Genomic DNA, 18,536 nt, shown 5'->3' with positions numbered 1-18,536 from the left:
CATCCATGTGGTGGGAGGTTTTAGATTCATCATTATTATTTAATGCTGTGTCGTATTCTACTTCTGTGTACCTATCAAAGTTTGTTTATTCCGTCTTCCATTCATGGACATTTGTGTGGTTTCCACCGTTTTGCTATTGTGAACAGTGCTATGATGAACATGGGTGTGCACCTATCTGCTCATTCACCCATTCTTATTACTGATGTAGTTGAATTGTGGCATTGGTGAAGAATATTCAAATTACCGTGTACTGCAGGAAGAACAAGCCAGTCCATCTTGGAATAAGTACACCAGAGTGCTCCTTAGAACTAGGATGGCAAGACTTTGTCTCACACACTTTGAAATGTTATCAGAAGACCAGACCTGGGAAAAGACATCATGCATGGGAAAGTAGAGGGCCGTGAAAAAGAGGAAGACCATCAAGAGAGACTGACACGCTGGCTGCAACCGTGGGCTCAGACGTAACGACGATGGCGCGCAGGACTGCGATGCTTCATTCTGTCGCGCGTGGGCCACCATGATTCAGAACCGAGCGAGAGTGCCCAACAGCACCATTCTCAACCCACTTATTTAAGTCTCCTCTAGTCTCTTTCCATGGTGTTTCTCTTACTTTTCATTGTGTAAGGCCTTCACGTCCCTGGTTAGATTTCTTTCTAGGATTTTATTGTTATAGCAGCTAATGTAAATGAACTTGCTCCTCTGATTTTTCTTTTCAATCTCTCTTAGCTGGTGTATAGAAATCCAACTTCTTAAAAACGGTTTCATTGACATATAACTGGCATATGCTACAACTCAACAGTTTAATCATATTAAAAAAGAATCGTGCAGTCATCACCACAATCACTTTTAGAATGTTTTCTTCTTTCTCATATTCTGTCATTAGCTCATTTCCCCATAGCCTTCCCTGGCCTGCCATGCCCCTGTTGTTGTTGTTGTTGTTAGGGGCCATTAAGTCAGTTCTAACCCATGGAGGCCCTCTGCAAGCAAAAGGAAACACCGCCCCATCCTGTGCCATTCTTACAACGGTTCCTAGTCTTGAGCCCATTGTTGCAGCCATGGTGTCAGTCCATCCCCTTGAGGGCCTTCCCCACTTTGCCGTCCCTTTTTCTCCACCCAACATGATGTCCTTCTCAGGGCCTGGTCTGCCTGACACTCTGCGTCCAAGTAGCCCTCTGGCTGTACTTCTTCAAAGACAGGTCCATTTTTCATTTCAGCAGTCCACAGGACTTTCTTTATACTTCTCCCACACCACAATGGAGTGGCATCAATTCTACTTCGATATTCTTTAATGTCCCACTTTCGCAAGCATATGACGTAATTGAAAATCCCGTGGGTTGGGTCAGGTGCACCGTAGTCCACAAAGTCCTTTTTGATACCCTAAAGAGTCTTGTGCAACAGATTTACCATTGCAACTGGTCTTTTGATCTCTTGACTGCTGCCTCCGTGAGCACTGATTGCGGATCCAAGCAAGACAACATCCTTAACAACTTCTACCTTCTCTCCCGTTCATCGAGATGTTGTTACCTTTTGGGCCTATTGTGGGGAGTCTGGTCTTCTTACACTGAACTGTAGTCTGTACTAAATGCTGTCATGCCTCTATTGTTGTTGTTGTTAGCTGTCATTGAGTTGGCTCCAACCCATTGAGACCCTATGCCAGTGGTTCGCAACCTATGGGTCATGACCCCTTTGGGTATCTAACGACCTTTTCACAGGGGTCACCCGATTCAAAATTACAGTTATGAAGTCGCAACGGGAATGATTGCATGCTTGGGGGGTGGGGGTCCACCACAACATGAACTGTGTTAAAGGGTTGCGGCATTAGCAAGGTTGAGAACCACTGCCTTGGGGTCCATAGTAATTGTGGATTTCATATGGTGGTGGCTATCATCTCACCTTGGAGGGCATTTTTTGCTAACAGGAATGGGATGCGACTGAGTTTTAACCTTCACAGAGGGAGTGAATTGGACTGCACTGTTAATTTTATGGTTATCATAGTTACTATTTCTTACAAAGAATATAAAGAATTATATGCTACAGCTGAGAAGAGAAAGAAAGGTGTTTCTGGAGTGACCTGGGAAAATGCCTGGCTGATTAAGATTATTAGGAGGCTGATTCCTACTGAAAGTATCTTGCCAGAGGCCCCGGGTCGTATGTGCATAAATAAGATACAGTCCAGGGGTGGAGAATTGATTATTATATTTGGATGCAATTTGATTGCACCATGTAACTCCCACCAAACAACCTTTCCCTGCATGGATAAGGTAAGAGGGTGGGGGAAGCTGCCGATAGGAGTTGCCTGTGAATAATTGTGAACAAGATTCCCCGCACTGCCATCTCACTACATGTAAAACGAGCCCACTGAGAAGCCGGGGCTGGGATCGCATCACTGGCAGAGCCAGGACTGCAGTGCATATCCTCTGGCCCCAGCATCCGGCTTACCCCTGCCTGGCCTCTGGACTTTGAACTGAACCGTACCCATCACCTCGTGAGACATATCCTCTAACTTCCCTGAGTTTTGTGGGACACTTCCGCGGTTCAAAGAACTCGGAGATGCGAAGGAATATACTCAAGGGAAGGTAGAGAGAAATGGAGCAGACTGCCATCTCGCAAGACTTGGGACTTTTTCATTTCCCAGCTTCTTGGGACTAGTTTGGTATTAATTCTTATAAAAGAAATTATTACCATAGATCCTAAAATGAGTATGGGAACTTTATTTATGCATATAGTAAATATATATATATATAAATGCTGTTTTATATCAAGATGTTTTTGATCCATCATTTTCAATAAAAGTTGCTAATTATTAAGAAATGACATGCAATTGTGAAAATGCTTAGAGGAATTTAAGAAAAAATGTCATTTCATGGATTGGGAGAAGTTATCTCCTCTTGTTGCCCAAAGCACTAAGGAATTCACCAGTTACCTCTGCGTTACCCTTTCTCCAGACCCCAAGCAGTGTTGGGCTTGCAAACCTCTTTGTGCGTGCAGAAAGGTTCAGCATAAAATCCTTGGAGATTTAGCAAATCCCTGTGCACTTTGCACATGTTTTAGATAAACGGGAAGTCAGTTTGTCTTAAAAAGAGCATACGGTATTCTCCTTAATAAGGTGGAAATTTTAATCTCCTTTTCTGGAAGACTTTTTTCTTTTGGAATTTTGGCCTTTTAAAAAAGATTTGTCAAGAGCCTGTGGAGGTGGGTGATCCTTCAGTTGCTGAAAATTTGGGGGCCTGCTGCGAACAGGACTTCTAAACGGCAAATATGTCTGGCAGGCTGTGGTTCAAAGCCATTTTGCTGGCTATAAACAGGGTCCACGGAACCAGAGGGAGCACACGGCTCTTCTTAAAACTGAGGGTGTTTACACCCGAGATGAACGGAATTTTATTTAGGCAAGGGATGTGCTTATGTGAGTCCTGGCGGCAAACCTAACAAAACCAGCATCATCTGGGGAAAGGTAACTTGTGCCCATGGAAACAGTGGCAGGGTTCGGGCCAAATTCCAGAGCAATCTGCCTGCTAAGGCTATTGGACACAGATTCTGTGTAATGCTGTACCCCTCAAGGAGTTAAACTTAAAAGTAAATAAATAAAATTGTGCATTTGTTTAAAAAAAAAAGATTTGTCAAGAGAATCTATCACATGAGGTCTAGTTCAGGGGGCAAGGGAGCCCTGGTGGCCCTATCAGGGAAATGTTGGACTGCAAACCAGAAGGTCGGCGAGTCAACCCCCACCAGTTACTTGCAGCAGAAACATGGGGCTGCTGGGATCGGCTGGGATTGACGCCTTTGCGGGGTCGGGTTGGGTAATTAAGGGAGAAGGTTCTTACGGAAAGTAGTAAAGGTTTCAGTGCTTGAGACACTCAGAGGAAGGAACTAAAGGTAGAGTGCTGTAAGCACACCTGAACTTCTGAGGTCTCCATGATTAAAGGAGTGGTTTTGCTAACAACTCCAGCCAAGGGTTCTGCTTCCACAAACAGCATTTCTACTAAAGTGGAGCCAACACTTCAGACTATGAAATTTCAGGTGTTTGGCATAAGAGACCCTCATCTGTTTTTTTTTTTAAAGCACATACCAGCTTCAGGTTAAATAGTAAGACAAGCTTATTTTTTAGTTCCTGGGTAGCGTTTGACTTGAGGTAATTTTCAGATCGTTTTGAATAAGTGTGTGATGATTTCTAATTCTTGAGAATTACTGCCAACTTTGTGTTACATCAAGCACCATATCTTACTTCTAATATATATTTTTTATTTTAATAAATCATTTTATTGGTGGTTCTTACAGCTCTTGTAACAATCCATACATCAGTTGTATCAAGCACATTTGTCCTATGTTGCCGTCATCATTTCCAAAGCATTTTCTTTCTACTTGAGCCTTTGGTAGCAGCTCCTCTTTCCCCCTCACTTTGAATCTTGACTGTTGTTGCTGGTCGGTGCCATCGGGTCAGACTCTGCTCTTAGCAAGGAAGGAACACGGCCAGGTCCTGCGCTTCGCCACGACGGTCCCTGTGCGTGAGCCCGTTGTTGCCGCCGCTGTGCCAATCCATCTGTGGAGGAACCCCTCTTTTTCACTGCCTAGCATGTGCTTCTTCTACTTCACCAAGCATGAAGTTCATCTCAGGGACTGGTTTTTCCTCACTTGCTCAGCCGATGGGAGACAAAGTCTTGCCGCCCTAAGGACCATTTGGCTGTACCTGTTCTGAGACAGATTTGCTTGTTCTTTTGGCAGTCCATGGTATTTTAGGACCTAAATCACTATGTATCTGTTTCCCCCACCCTCCTATCCTGGTGACTTAGTTAAGCTTCTATTTAAATGTTAGAGGAGAGATTTAAAGGTTTGTTTTTAAATCCTCTAGACAGGAAGAGGAATGGAGGCCCGTCCAACATTTTCTAGTGAAGAGCTGGTTTATTCCTGATGTGGATTGTCTGGGTGAAGGGAGAAGGCCCGTGTGTCCTGGGGAGAAAGGTGAGAGTTGCCTCTGAAAGCCACGGAGTGGTTGGCTGTGTGCAGCTTGTCCAGCTCTTCCGGCTAGCAGACGGGGCACCTCTCTGTCAGCAGTAATTCTCACTGCGGAGAGGGACACAATTTTGTACCTCCCCCCCACCCCCCACGCCCGACCCACCCTCAAGGGACACTTGACAATGTCTGGAGACAGTTTGGGCCCTCACAGCTGAGGGGAGGAATGCTACTGGCACCTAGTGGCCGAGTAGGTATACCACCAAGTACCAATAATGCTTGGGCATTCCCAACAAAGATTGTCTCAACCAAAGGTCAGTGTTCCCCAGATGGAGAAATGTGCTCTAACCCACCTGTGTGCTGGCCGTCAGCTTCCTCAGGCAACCCTCTGAAGATGTTGCTAAGAGCACAGACTTCAGATGACAGCATGCTATGAGAGCAGAAAAAGTTCTGTTGACACTTTCTATTACGTGAAAATGGCTAGTGTCATTTTAATCTAGTTATAATTCTATCTGTGGAGTCACTACTCACCACTGCTAATTCACTCTGCTTTGTGCCATTAGAAGCAGCACTACACCAAGCGCCCTACATGTTTTGTTTTACTGTAAGCCATTTGCCTTGCTTAAGGAAGAACTACACCCTAGGCAGGAAAGATATAGCAAAGAGCGGTTCCATGATGTCATTCGTAATCCCGTTGTAATCTCTCTGTACCTATGACACAATCGAACAGCCTTTTCCAGTACAGTGGCCTACATTAACCAATTTCTTCTTGTAACCTCAGTAAGAACCCAGTTGTTTAGGAGGAAAAACAGCAAACATTTCTCATTGACTGCTTTAGATGATGATAGCGCACACGTGCTCATATTAGCACCAGTGTAAAGAGTCACTGCCATCCCATTTCCCACTGGCCGCTGTTCGTCTTCTTGGCCTTCTTTTTAAAACAAGAGCAAACATTTCACGATTAACCCCGTTTTTAACAGTGCACAGCTACCTAAGACTCGGCAGAGAAGCAGCCGTATGAATCTGGCATGAGCTGGCTCAGTGTGTTGTCTCAGCCCCGCTTGCCTACACTTTTCTTGATGTGAATATTTCTTGGATGAATGGGTTTTACGGTCACAAAGAAACACATTCATCTTCAGTGCTGGATTTACAAGGGTTTTTGCATGGCAGAAGCATAGGTCTGTATGAGCACCATGTTAGTTATTGAGTCCTGAACATAGCTCTGGTTTTGTGAGGCAAAAATAAACAGAATTGTCTAGGCAGCAAGCTGCAGTTGGATTTGCTAGCAGCAAGCTTTGTGATGAGACAATGGCCCTGTCTTGCCCTTTAACAAACAGGACGCATGCACGTGTGCAGGCGGCGTTCCAGCAGAGCTTGAGGACATTCTCCTCAGCCTTGCAGCTGGGGTTAGAGAAGCCTTTTCCTCTTCCTTTCTTCATTCTCTTTGGAATGGGCTTCAGGTTTTGTCTTTTTCAGAAAGGCTTTTAAGCTTTCTTGGGTGTAGAAGAATATGGTTGCTGGAAAATGGGTGTTGGTTCCCTCGGTTCTCTCTCCCAGAATGCTTTAACTCAAAATTAGAACCAAGGTCGAGGTTGGTTTTAGAGAAGACAACCTTTGTCCCCAAATTTTATGGCAATTCAGTGTTAGTCACAAAATTTAGAGTTTGTAAATAAATTCCTAAAAAATTAAACTCTTCCAAATAGATACTTCTTTAGGTTCATACACAAAGCATCTTAGTTTGTAATAGGCTAATTTCATAATTTGGACGCAAACTATAGTTACCTTTATCCTCCCACCAAAGGATCTTTGAAATGATATTTTTTCTTCTGAAGGTCAATGTCAAATTAATGTGTTCTTTGGTCAGAGCCTCACCATTCATCAAGCTTAGGAAAAGCTGAGACACTCTGGTTGAAGTCAAATGAAAATACCTGCTTGGCACATGTATGGGAGACTCACAATATATAAACAGATAGTAAAGGTGTTTTGAACACATCTTCAACTGACCTGACGTCTACCTGTGACAAGTACCGTAACCGCTGTTACTGACAGTAGAATTGCTTTATGGTACTGTGCCCACGGCTTTTGTTTCCCCAGTTAATCTGTTCATTTTGCTTGAGGTTCTGTTCTAAGCATTTGCACAAATCCGCTAAGTTGGTCACGAAAGGAGCACAATCGCCTTAGGGAACTGAAGGTCTCCAACTGAAAGTGCGTGCGAAACATGACTTTGATGTTAGTCTTAGGAGAACCAAAGAGTAGACATACAGACCTTCCTCTTTAACTGTTGGTAGTACCAAGGGTAAGCTAGATGTTTGCTAACTTAACCTCCAGAAAATACGTGTAACCTGCTTACCAGATCTAAGTAGACATGTTTATACTTACGTCACCCAACCCCAAAGTCACTTCTAACAAGTTGATCCTGGTTCAACTGCCCCATGGGTTTTCAAGACGAATGCCCTGAATAGAAAGCCTCACCTCTCTCTCCCGAGCAGCCGGTCGGTTCAAACTGCTGAGGGTACAGTTAGCAGCCCAACGCAACCCACAGCGCCAGGGGTCACTCTAGGAGCTCAGGTGATACTGTCAGGAAAGCATTGACTGGTCACCACAAGGCTGGCCATTCAAACACACCAGCTGTTCCACAGGAGAGAGATGAGGCTGCCATGATTTTAGTTCAGGCCACATTGTGGCTTTGTTATTGCGGGGATCATCCAACTAGTTTCCTTCTCAGACTTGGACCTCTCGGTGTATTTTTTATCCTGTTCCTGGCGTCACAGGTAAAAGTACGAGAAAGCATCATACAGATCCATTTATGGCATACACCTGCTCAAAACCCGGTAAAGATTCTCAGTGCTTTGGGGCAAATAAACAATAGTGTTCTATGAATTAGAGGGTTTTGCATCTTTTGCCTTCTGCCTACTTCAGATTTCCTTGGGCTTAATTATGCCCCTGCTCAAATAGTGCCCTTCTTTCAGTCCCTGTCAAGCTCTGTTCTCATTCTTGCTTCCAATCTTCACGTCCACAGCAGGTATTCCCTCTGCCACGCTGTGCTTTGGTGCCATCAAGCGGGCTCCAATTCACAGTGACCCTAAAACAGAACAAAACACCGCCTGCTCCTGCACCGGCCTCACCATTGTTCTTACGTTTGAACCCAGTGTTGCAGCCACTGTGTCCATCCATCTTGCCGAAGGCCTTCCTCTTTTTCAGTGCCCCTCCACTTTATTTACCAAGCATGATGTCCTCCAGGGACTGGTCTTTCCTGACAACGTGTCCAAAGTTTGCGAGACAAAGTGTAGCCATCGTGGCTTCTAGGGAACACTCTAGCGTACCTTTGCCAGACAAATCTGTTTGTTCCTTTGGCAGTCCATGGTACTTTTAAGATTCTTCGCTAGCACCACAATTCAAACGCATCCATTCTTCGGTAGTCCTCCTTAGTGTGTGTCCAACTTTCACTGCACATGAGGCAATGAAAATATCATGGCTTGAGTTAGCTGCACATTTGTCTTCAAAGTATCCTCCTTGCTTTTCAATACCTTAAAGAGGTCTTAACAGTAGATTTGCCCAGTGCAGTGCTTCGTTAGATCTCTTTACTGCTGCTTCATGAGCATTGGTTGTGGATCCGAGCAAGACCAAACCCTCGACAGCTTCCATCTTTCCTCCATTTATCAAGCTGTCACCTATTGGTCCAACTGTGAGAATTTGATTTCCTCTGCACTAAATTGTAATCTGTATGTAAACTGCAATCCTTGATCAGCAAGTGCTTCAAGTCTTCCTTACTTTCAGCAAGCAAGGTTGAGTCATCCGCATATCTCAGGTTGTTAATAAGCCTTCCTGCAATCCTGATGCCATGTTCTTCTTCATATAATTGAACCTCTAATTGTTTGCTCAGCATACAGATTGAATAAGTATGGTGAGAAAATACAACCCTGTCGCATACCTTTCCTGATTTTAAAGCACGCATTATTCCCTTGTTTTGTTCACACAACGTATGTAAGTTCTGTATGAGTACAATGAAGTGTTCTGAATTTCCCATTCTTCTTAAGGCTACCCATGCTTTATGATCCGTACAGTCACGTGCTCTTGCGTGGTCAATAAGACACATGTAAACCTTTCTGGTATTCTCTGCTTTGGGGCAAGATCCACTTGCTATCAACAATGTTCCACATTCTCTTCTGAATCCAGCCTGAACCTCAGTTACTTGTCAAGGTACTGCTGCAACGATTTTGCTTACATGTGATGCTAATATTGTTCCATAATTTGAACATTCTTCTGCATCACCTTTCTTTCGAATGAGTGCAGATATGGATCGCTTCCAGTCTTTTGGCCAAATAACTGTCTTCCATATTTCCCGGCGTATAGAAGTGAGTGCTTCCAGTGCTGAAACATGTCAATTGATATTCCATCAGCTCCTGGAGCCTTGTTTTGGTGAATGCTTTCAGTGCAGTTAAACTTCTACCTTTGGTTCTGTTGGTTCTCGCTCACATGCTCCCTGCAGATGTGGTGGACTGCGAACTGCTCTGTTCAGTGCCCATGTGCTCTTTCCCTCTTCTTTTGGTGCTACTGACCTCATTTGATATTTCGTCCATAGAATCTTTCAATATTGCAACTTGAGGCGTGAAATTTTCATCGGTCCTTTCGTGTAAGGTGTGCTGAATGTGTTCTTCCCTGCTGGTTTTCTAACTCTGGGCCTGCACGTTTCGTGATAAATGAAATTTTGCTTTATTTTCTTGAGCTTCCCTTGCAAGTTTTCTGTTCAGCTTTTTGACATCATCATTCCTTCCAGTTTCCTTAGCTCCTCTGCAATAAAGAGCAGGTTTCAGAGTCTCTTCTCACATCGACTTTGATCTTTTCTTTCTTTCCTGTTCTTTAAATGGCCTTTTGCTTTCTTCATGAATGATGGTGTCGATACCCTCCCACAGTGCATTAGGCCTCTGTCAATAGTGCTAAGCGCATCAAGTTGGTTCTTGAGATGTTACCGAAATTCAGGTGGGATAGATGCAAGGTCGTATTTTCGCCTTCATGGCCTTGTTTTAATTTTCTTCAGTTTGAAACCGACCCTACAGAGGAGCAGTGGATGGTCTGCTCCACGCTGGGCCCCTGGCCTGGTTTTAGCTGCTGCTGATGAGCTTCTCTCCATTGTCGCTTTCCACAGATATAGTCAGATTTATTTCTGCGTATTCCATGTGGAGAAGACCATGTGTCCAGTCACCGTTTGTGTTGTTGAAAGAGGTATTTGTGATAAAGAATTTGTGGGTCTGGCAGACTTATATCATGTGAGCTCCAGCTAGGTTCTATCACCAAGACCGTATTTTCCAACTCCTATTCCTGACTCTTTGTGCCCAACTTTTGTATTCCAATCTTCACTAATTATGATTGCATCTTGATTGCATGTTTGATCAATCTCATACTGCAGTCGTTAGAATTCAGTTTCGGCATCACTTGCCTTGTTGGTTGGTTTATTATATATTTGAATAATAGTTTTGTTGTTGAATTTCCTTGAATGGGCGTAGAGATACTTCTCTCCGAGACAACATTGCACTTCAAGATAGATTTTGAAATGCCCTTTTTGACAATTAATGCAGAATCATTCCTCTTGATTGTGTCAGAAGCACCAGAGTAAGCCATATGACTTTCTTATTCAAAATAGTCAATACCGGTACATTTCAGCTCACCGATGCCTGAGGTATCCATCTTTATGTGTTCCGTTACTGATGACTCACAGATTTCCTAGACTCATTCTCCACATAGTCAAAGTTCTGATTATGGGTAGATGCTTGCAATGTAATGAATGTTTCTTCTCATTTTGAGTCAGGCCCCATCAGCCAGTGGAGGTCCCGGAGGCCTTAGTTTATCCACATCATTATGATGGACTCTATTTTGAGAAGGTAGCTCTTCCATAGTCCTGTTTTAGGTGCCTTCTGATCGAAGGGGCTCATCTTCCTGCACTATATCTGACAATGGTTTGCTCCTGTGCATACAGTTTTCACTGGCTAATTCCCTTGAAGTGAACAACCTATTCTTTCTCGTTGTCTGTTCTTAGTCTGGAAGTTTTGCTGAAACCTGTGTACTTTGGGTAATGCTGATGGTATTTGAAATACCAGTGTCATAGCTTCCAGAATCACAGCAGCAAGCAAAACACCACAGTACAACAACATGACAAACATGGGATGGATATACAAGGGGGTACCTTTTAAAAACGGGAATTGCGCTGCGCAGAGTGGAGCTTTTGTAGCTAGGCGAGCAGCTCACTCTGAATTAGTGTTCTCAGTGGCATCTCCTGGGAAGGTTCTCTCTAGTCACAGTGAATTTTTTCGTAAAAGCAGTTTCACTTGAACATCATTTTTTTTTGTGATGGCTAATTGAAGATAACAGTGAGCAGCTGTGAAATTTTATTTCCTGCTTGGGGAACATGCCACAAAAACTGTTGTGATGTTGACCACAACTTACAGGACAGTGCTATGGGAAAAACTCAAGTGGTTTTCTCATTTCAAAAAGAGTGACAATATCTATCGATTGAGAACAAACCTCGTTCTGGACATTCGTTAGCCTCCTCAATGGCTGAAAATGTCAACCCGTCGTGCATTTAGAGTGTGTCCCACCAGGTCAGACTGTTAATCAGACTTGTTTTTTGAGGTTCTGAGACGATTGTGTAGCAGTGTGTGACAAAAGGCCTGATTTGTGGCAGAGAGGTGACTGGCTTTGCCTCTGCGACAGTGCACTTGCTCGTGCAGCCATCTCTGTGTGCAGTTTTGGGGCAACAAATAGCATTTCTCTCTCGCCCCACACACCTGACTCACCTGACCTCGCTCCATGCGGCTTCTTTTTGTTTCTGTGAATGAAGAGGGACTTGAAAGGACAGATTTGATGACGTAGAAGAGGTGAAGAAAAAAACAAGGGAGATGTTGTCAGGCATCCAAACAGATGAGTTAGAAAAATGTTTCCAAGAATGGAATGGCATATTTGACAAATGTATTAAGTGTGATGAAGACTACGTTGAAGGTCATAAGGTTGTTTTGTAAAAACATAGCTGTTGGGGGAGGGGGGCTTCAGTTTTTTGGGGGGGTACTCAATTTTGTTTTAGGTCTCTACATACTTCAGGAAGACTTGTCACAGTGGTAAGTCTAACAACATTCAGTGTTTGCGTTTGATAATGTGTATGTGTGTAGCATGCATCCTGTTGTTACATTGTTTAATGGCCACTGGTGTTCTAAGCATAGCCCCTCAGACAGTAAGTAATCTAGCTCAGAATTGTGTTTTTCCTTCTTGTACCTTCTCTTCTGACTGGCTTCTGTGCATCACTCCTGCTGAAGGTAAAGAAACTGCTGCAATGAAAGCTGATCTCCTCAGGGCCCGGAATATGAAAAGGTACATCAACCAACTGACGGTGGCAAAGAAACAGTGTGAGAAGAGAATCCGAAACCTGGGAGGCCCGGCCTATGACCAGCAAGAGGACGGGGCTGTGGATGAGGGGGATGGCCCTCCAAGCCAAAAGGTAGAACTCACTAGTTGGTTTTTGTTTGTTAGGTTGTTTTTTCCATTTTATATTTTTTTACACTGCCTCCCCCCCAAAATTACATAAAATGTTGAAAAGCAGATCAGGATCAGTGTGCATCAGAGGGGAGAATGAACTGACACAGTTTTAACTGTTCAGGTCAGATTGATGCCTTTGATCTTCTACACTCATCTCTCCAATCTCTCTTTCGTAACCACTGCCCTCCCATCCCTCAATTGTGGCTAGAGGGAGTTCACTGGAGGCTTATTTCCAATGTTGTGGGAACGAATGAGTCTTGCCTCCTACTGTCATCCATGGCCTCTGCAAACCAGATTCTCCTTATAGAAGCCCTGATATTAATCCCTTCTTCAACCTCGGATTTATGATTTAAAATCCTTTGGTGACTGGCGATGGTGTGCTTCTTCCATCTGGACATAGTTGACATTTCACTTAGATGGCTGTTTGTTTGGACACGAGCCTTGAAGCCCCCAGACGCTACTTTATCTGATAGCTGGTGACCATCTGAGTTCTTCACCGCACTTTGCGATAGCCTCTATATCTTATTGTTCCCTTCGTGAGGGCGAGTATTGAGGAGGGACATGATATAAGAACTAATTGTTCTTAAGTTGGAGCTGATTTAGTGCGAGCCCAAACCCGTTCCTGGATCTATGTTTGTTTGTTTAATTTATTGTTAATTGGAGTTAATACATATGTCATATTGTTCCATAGTTTAGTCGTGTCAAGCAGAATTATACAATTGCTTCCATAGTCAGTTTCCAGACATCCAGTGACAGCTCCATTTCTGGTTCTTTCCTCAGTTACTCAGGAGAAGAGAAACCCATTTCTGTTGCAGTAGCTTATTCTCAGGATGTAGACGCCATGAACAACTACCAACCAGGTGGAACTCATGGACATTTATGGCATACTCCACTCAAAGCAACCGTTGTGTATTAGACATATACCAAGAAAGTGTGTATGCTTATCCATAAAATAAGTCCCAACAAGTTTAACAAGTTAAAATATTACAAAAGTGTTACATTGAAAATGAACAATAAAATGAAATCCAGAAAATTCCCAAGTGTTTTGAAATCACACTTATAAGTAAGAAAAATGTGGGACTCAAAGAAGAAATCATTGGGGACATTGAAATGTATTTTGAGTGGAATGAATATGAAAATACAACATATCAAAATTTGTGGAATATAGTTAAAACAGTCCTTAGAAAGAAATATATAGAGTTCGAAAACAATATATAGTTTTTAATGCTTACATTAGAAAATAAGAGAGGGCTAAAACTCTGTGATCTGGTAGACTGTTGAGAGTGACAAATTGTAGATGAATCGTATTGCATTCATTGTCAAAAAGAACATTTGAAGATCTGTGTTAAGTACAGAGCTGTTTATGATAGAACAGTGTCCATATGTTCACATCAGTTAATATGATTATCATTCAAATATACACACCGATCACTAAGCTAAAAGATGACGGAATTAAAAATTGCACTAAGTTTTTCATATATCTGTGGGATGAGACCGTGGAGAACCTCAATATCGTCAGCCAAAATAAGGCCAAGGGCTGACGTTGGAAGGACCATCATGCAAGTTCAGGTTGAAACTGAGGAAAATTAAAACAAGTTCATGTGAGCCAAAATATGACCTCGAGTATATCCCTCCTGAATTTAGGGACCGTCTCAGAATAGATTTGACTCATTGAGCGCTAATGACAAGGCCTGACAAGTTGTGGGAGGTCGTCAAGGACAGCATACCTGGGAAAAGCAAAAGGCTATTGAAAAGATGGGAAAGAAAGAAAGACTAAAATAAATTTCCCTCACATTTCCACATCTTCAATTTAATAAAATCCATGTACAAAAATTTAAAACATCATATGTAAAGGTGAAATATTGAATGCCCCATCCAAAGAACAAGAACAAGGTCAAAATATTTGCTCTCACACTTCTAGTTACTATTGTACTGGATACCCTAGCCTGTGGAGTCAGCCAGCAGAGCCTGGGAAGAAAGTGTGCAAATTGGAAATGAAGTAAAAATGTGTATAATTTGAATGACATGATAATATATACAGAAAAATTCTTAAGACATCTAAAAATAAGTACTAAACTAACAAGTAAGTTTATCAAGGTCTCAGAGTGTAGGGATGATGATCAAACCTCACTCTGGCTCCATGTTCAAGTATTGAATAAGGGTGAAATTAAAACCTTTATTTACATTAGTATCAAAAAACAGGAAATAAAAAACTTAGTGGTAAGTTCTTAAAACATTCTGTGTATTGGAAACTATAAGATGGAAGAAACGAGGACGTCCTGGGTTCTAGGCAAGTTTTATTCCTGAGCGTTTCTTCAGTCAAATTCGGCCTTGGCTTTGCAACAAGAGCATCTGGTTCTTTCCCAACCTCCCTCGGAGCTTCGTCTCCTGCAGCATGCCTGTCTACTCACGAGCACGTACAAGGAGCACCTCCATATGCATGGAAAACATCTTTAAAATCATAGTGCATCAATAATAATAATAATAATGTTCTCACATGGTGGAATGCATTATCGAAAACCATCGTACGCGCCTCAGATTTTTAATATAATAGGCTTTATGGGATATAGGACATAACTGTATGTAAAGTTGTATAAGTTGGGCGCTTTTAACCTAGGATTGCCTATGTTTAACAGTATTCAACAGATAACGATATGTATTATATCCATGTATTAGACAACTACTCTGCCTACCCCCCCACACTGCCCCATGTCATTTCTTTCCAAACTGATTTTATCCAGTTAAGTAGAAATTCCAGCAGGATGTTTTTTATTGTTGAAATTGAAACCAAACCCAAACCATCTTCACTGCCATCGACTTGATTCCAACTGATAGCAACTGCACAGCACCGTGTGGAACTGCTCTTTGGGGATCCAGAGGCTGTAACTCGGCAGGGGCGCAGACGGCCTCCTCTGTTTCCCAGGTGACTGTCAGACTGCTCGCCTTGCCATCAGCAACTCAGGGCGTAAACCAAGGCTTCTAGACATCGAAACGCTGGGTTCAAAATTTGGATAGAAACACAGAGGACTTTGAATAGCCAAAGTTTTCACAAAGAATTGCAGTTATCACAATTCATTTCAGAACATTTTCTTCTCATGCTCATTGTTTTTTTGTTTTGTTTTTAAATCATTCCGTTGGGGGCTCTTACAAATCTTGTTACAATCCATACATCAGTTGTATCCGACATATGCGTACATATATTCCATCATTCTTTTCTAGACATTTGCTTTCCATTGAGCCCCTGGGATCAGCTCCTCTCCCCGTCCCCCCACAACCCTCGTGGCCCCTTGATAGATTGTAGAGTGTTAATTATTTTCAAATCTCACATCGACCGCTGTCTCCCTTCTCCTCTGGTTTCTGTTGTTCTTCCCCCTGCATGGGGGTGTGTGGTTATGTGCCATTCATTGTGATCAGTGCCCCCTTTCCTCCTCACCTCTCTCCCCTTGCCCCTACCCTACCCCCTTTGGTATCTCTATTCCCATTCCTATTCCTGAAACAAACTCACTGCCGTCATGTCGATGTCACCTGGGCTGCTGATGGCAAGGTGAGCAGTGTGACAGCACCAGCCAGTCACCCTGGAAAACAAAGACCCCCTGTTAGTTTCCAAGACTGTAACCTCTTACAGGAGTAGAAAGCCCCTGCCTTTCTCCCACAGAGCGGCTGGTGGTTTCAGACTGCACACCATGTGGATCACAGTGCGACTCGTAACTGCTACACCACCAGGCTCCTCATGTTCGTTGTTAACTCTCCATTTTCCCCAACCTCCTCTGCCAGGCCGCTAGGTAAATATTATTCCAGTTACTGTCTATAGATTTACATATCCTGGATTTCATATACAGAAATCATACAAAACACTAAGAGGAAGCAAACAAACAATAGCAACCACATCAAAACAGAAAAACCTCAACGGAAAAGAAGGCAGAAAGTAGTAAAAACAGAACCAACTTTGAAGTGGGCCCAAAGGGCTATCCAATGATATAAGGCATTCCATTTTAACCTAGCTGTATCTGTGGTGCTCTCTACACAGAGGCAGTAAAACTGGTCACAAACCTGGACTACCTATGGCCGGAGGGAATTCCCTGCAGGCTCAATCCATGGGGAACACTGCAAATAGATTATGGGTGACCACTGTCATCCACATCCTCTACAAGCTGGGTGTTCCGAATTTAAGCTCTGTACCTTTCTTTCCTTTGTATGTGGATTTTATTACTTAACTCCTTGGATGACACAAGCTGGTGTGCTCCTTTCATGTGAGTTTAGTTGATGCCTCACTTAAATGGCTGCTTATTTTAAGACCAGCCTTTCAGACCCCAGCCATCATTCTTTCTGATAGCTGGCCACTATCTGTTTTTTCACCACATCTTCAGTGACCTCTTCATGAGGAAGTAGGGCCATGTCATATGAACTGATTGTTCTTAGATTGGGGCTATAATTCAGCCCAAAATTCATTAATAATTTTATGTTTTATATATGTCTGGTTCACTTTAGACACATTATTGTTTTATGATAGACGCCGTTATAAATCATTCCCTTGGCACGCAGGGTGATTCTGTTGATCATGCCATTAATCTAGCCCATAGGATGGAATCTACAGCACTGTTGAGAAAGGTATAGGCTAGCTCTTCAGACCACAGTGCATAAACTGGCGTCACTGTGACAAGGTCACCCTAGATCAACAAATACTCCTATGACAGTGATAAGTGGCCCTAACTGGAAATTCAAGTTAGGACTCGGGGAGGGGAGCATATATGTCTCGGAGCAGGTGAGTACGCTTCTGTCAGTTAGTAAACTAGATGGAACAACCTCCCATCAGGGAAAAAAAACCCAACAAAACAAAAACCACTTAAAATACATACAGAGAACCTAAGGGGAGAATATGTGAGGTGCTATATTCCTATATTGACATAATTTTTATCAGAGAAATGAAAATTAAAACTACAATGAGATACTACTGTATTACCATTGAAATGATGGCAATAAAAACCAATCAACACCCCTCCCCCCAATATTTCCAAGAGTTGGCAAGTATGTGGGGCACTAGAACATGCACCCCTTGCTGTTGGAAACAAAATAGTATCACGAGAAATAGTAGAGCCAGAAAACAGGTTGGTCCCTTTTTGTAAGCCTGCAGCCCAGCGGTTCTAGTCCGAGGGAAATTAAAACCTACATTTCTTTAAAGACGTGTGTTGGGACGGGTAGACAGGGGTCTTCAAACTTTTAAAACGGGGCCAGTTCACTGTCTGTCAGACCCATTGGAGGGCTGGACTACAGTTTAAAAAAAACACTATGAACAAATTCCTATGCACACTGCACATATCTTATTTTGAAGTAAAAAAACAAACGGGGCAAAAAACACCTGACGAGCCAGATAAATGTCCTTGGCGGGCCGCATGTGGCCCGCGGGCCATAGTTTGAAGACCCCTGGACTAGATAAACAAATCTAGGGAGATACTCAAGTGTATAAGAAAGAGCTTTATATAAAGAGTAATTGTATATTAAGAAAACATCCCAGTCCAGATCAAGTCCATAAGTCCGATATTAGCCCATGTGCCTGATTAGAGTCCATGAATTCTTCTACAGACTCACACAGCACATACAAAGATACCAAAAGCAGGAAGCTCACAGGCCAGTGGGTGAAAAGTCTTGTGGAAGCATCTCAGCACTGGCGTGGGTCTCCATGTGGCTCCTCCAGCTCCAGGACTCTGGCTCCATCAGAGTAGTTCCACGTGGCTTGTCAACAGGAAAAAGAAGCAGAGAGAGTGTGTGTCCCAGCTCAAGGGAGGAAGATAGGGGTTTCCAGAATCCTCAGAAGAAGGCCATGCTGCATAGAGGCCTCTATGGCTGTGACCTGATTGACAGATCATAGCTAGACTCCACCCCTTCACCAGTTGACAGATTATGTAACTGCCACAAGATGTTCATGGGAGCTTTATTCATATTAACTTCAAACTAGAACAAAAACCCAATCTCTGTTATCCAGAAAATGGATAAGCACGTGGGATATTTTCATCCAATGGAATTCTATTCTGCAATAAAAAGAAATGATACGGCAACAGGGGTGAATA

At 43.0% G+C, this 18,536-nt stretch overlaps 1 protein-coding gene across 4 annotated transcripts in view; it reads left to right on the top strand.

The window, feature by feature from the left end:
* Window positions 1–18,536, top strand: part of SNX25 (sorting nexin 25) — a 151,442-nt gene that overhangs the window by 98,241 nt on the left and 34,665 nt on the right. For all 4 annotated transcript variants that reach the window (XM_075556813.1, XM_075556812.1, XM_075556811.1 and 1 more), the window contains one exon: window positions 12,252–12,433. In XM_075556813.1, coding sequence (XP_075412928.1) covers window positions 12,252–12,433 — 182 coding nt within the window. The remainder of the gene's footprint in view (window positions 1–12,251; window positions 12,434–18,536) is intronic.

Source organism: Tenrec ecaudatus, chromosome 8 (genome assembly GCF_050624435.1).
Source record: "Tenrec ecaudatus isolate mTenEca1 chromosome 8, mTenEca1.hap1, whole genome shotgun sequence".
Classification (NCBI taxonomy): Eukaryota; Metazoa; Chordata; class Mammalia; order Afrosoricida; family Tenrecidae; genus Tenrec; species Tenrec ecaudatus.
The sequence above is the reverse complement of the archived record's forward strand: the minus strand, read 5'-3'. Positions and strand labels throughout refer to the sequence as shown.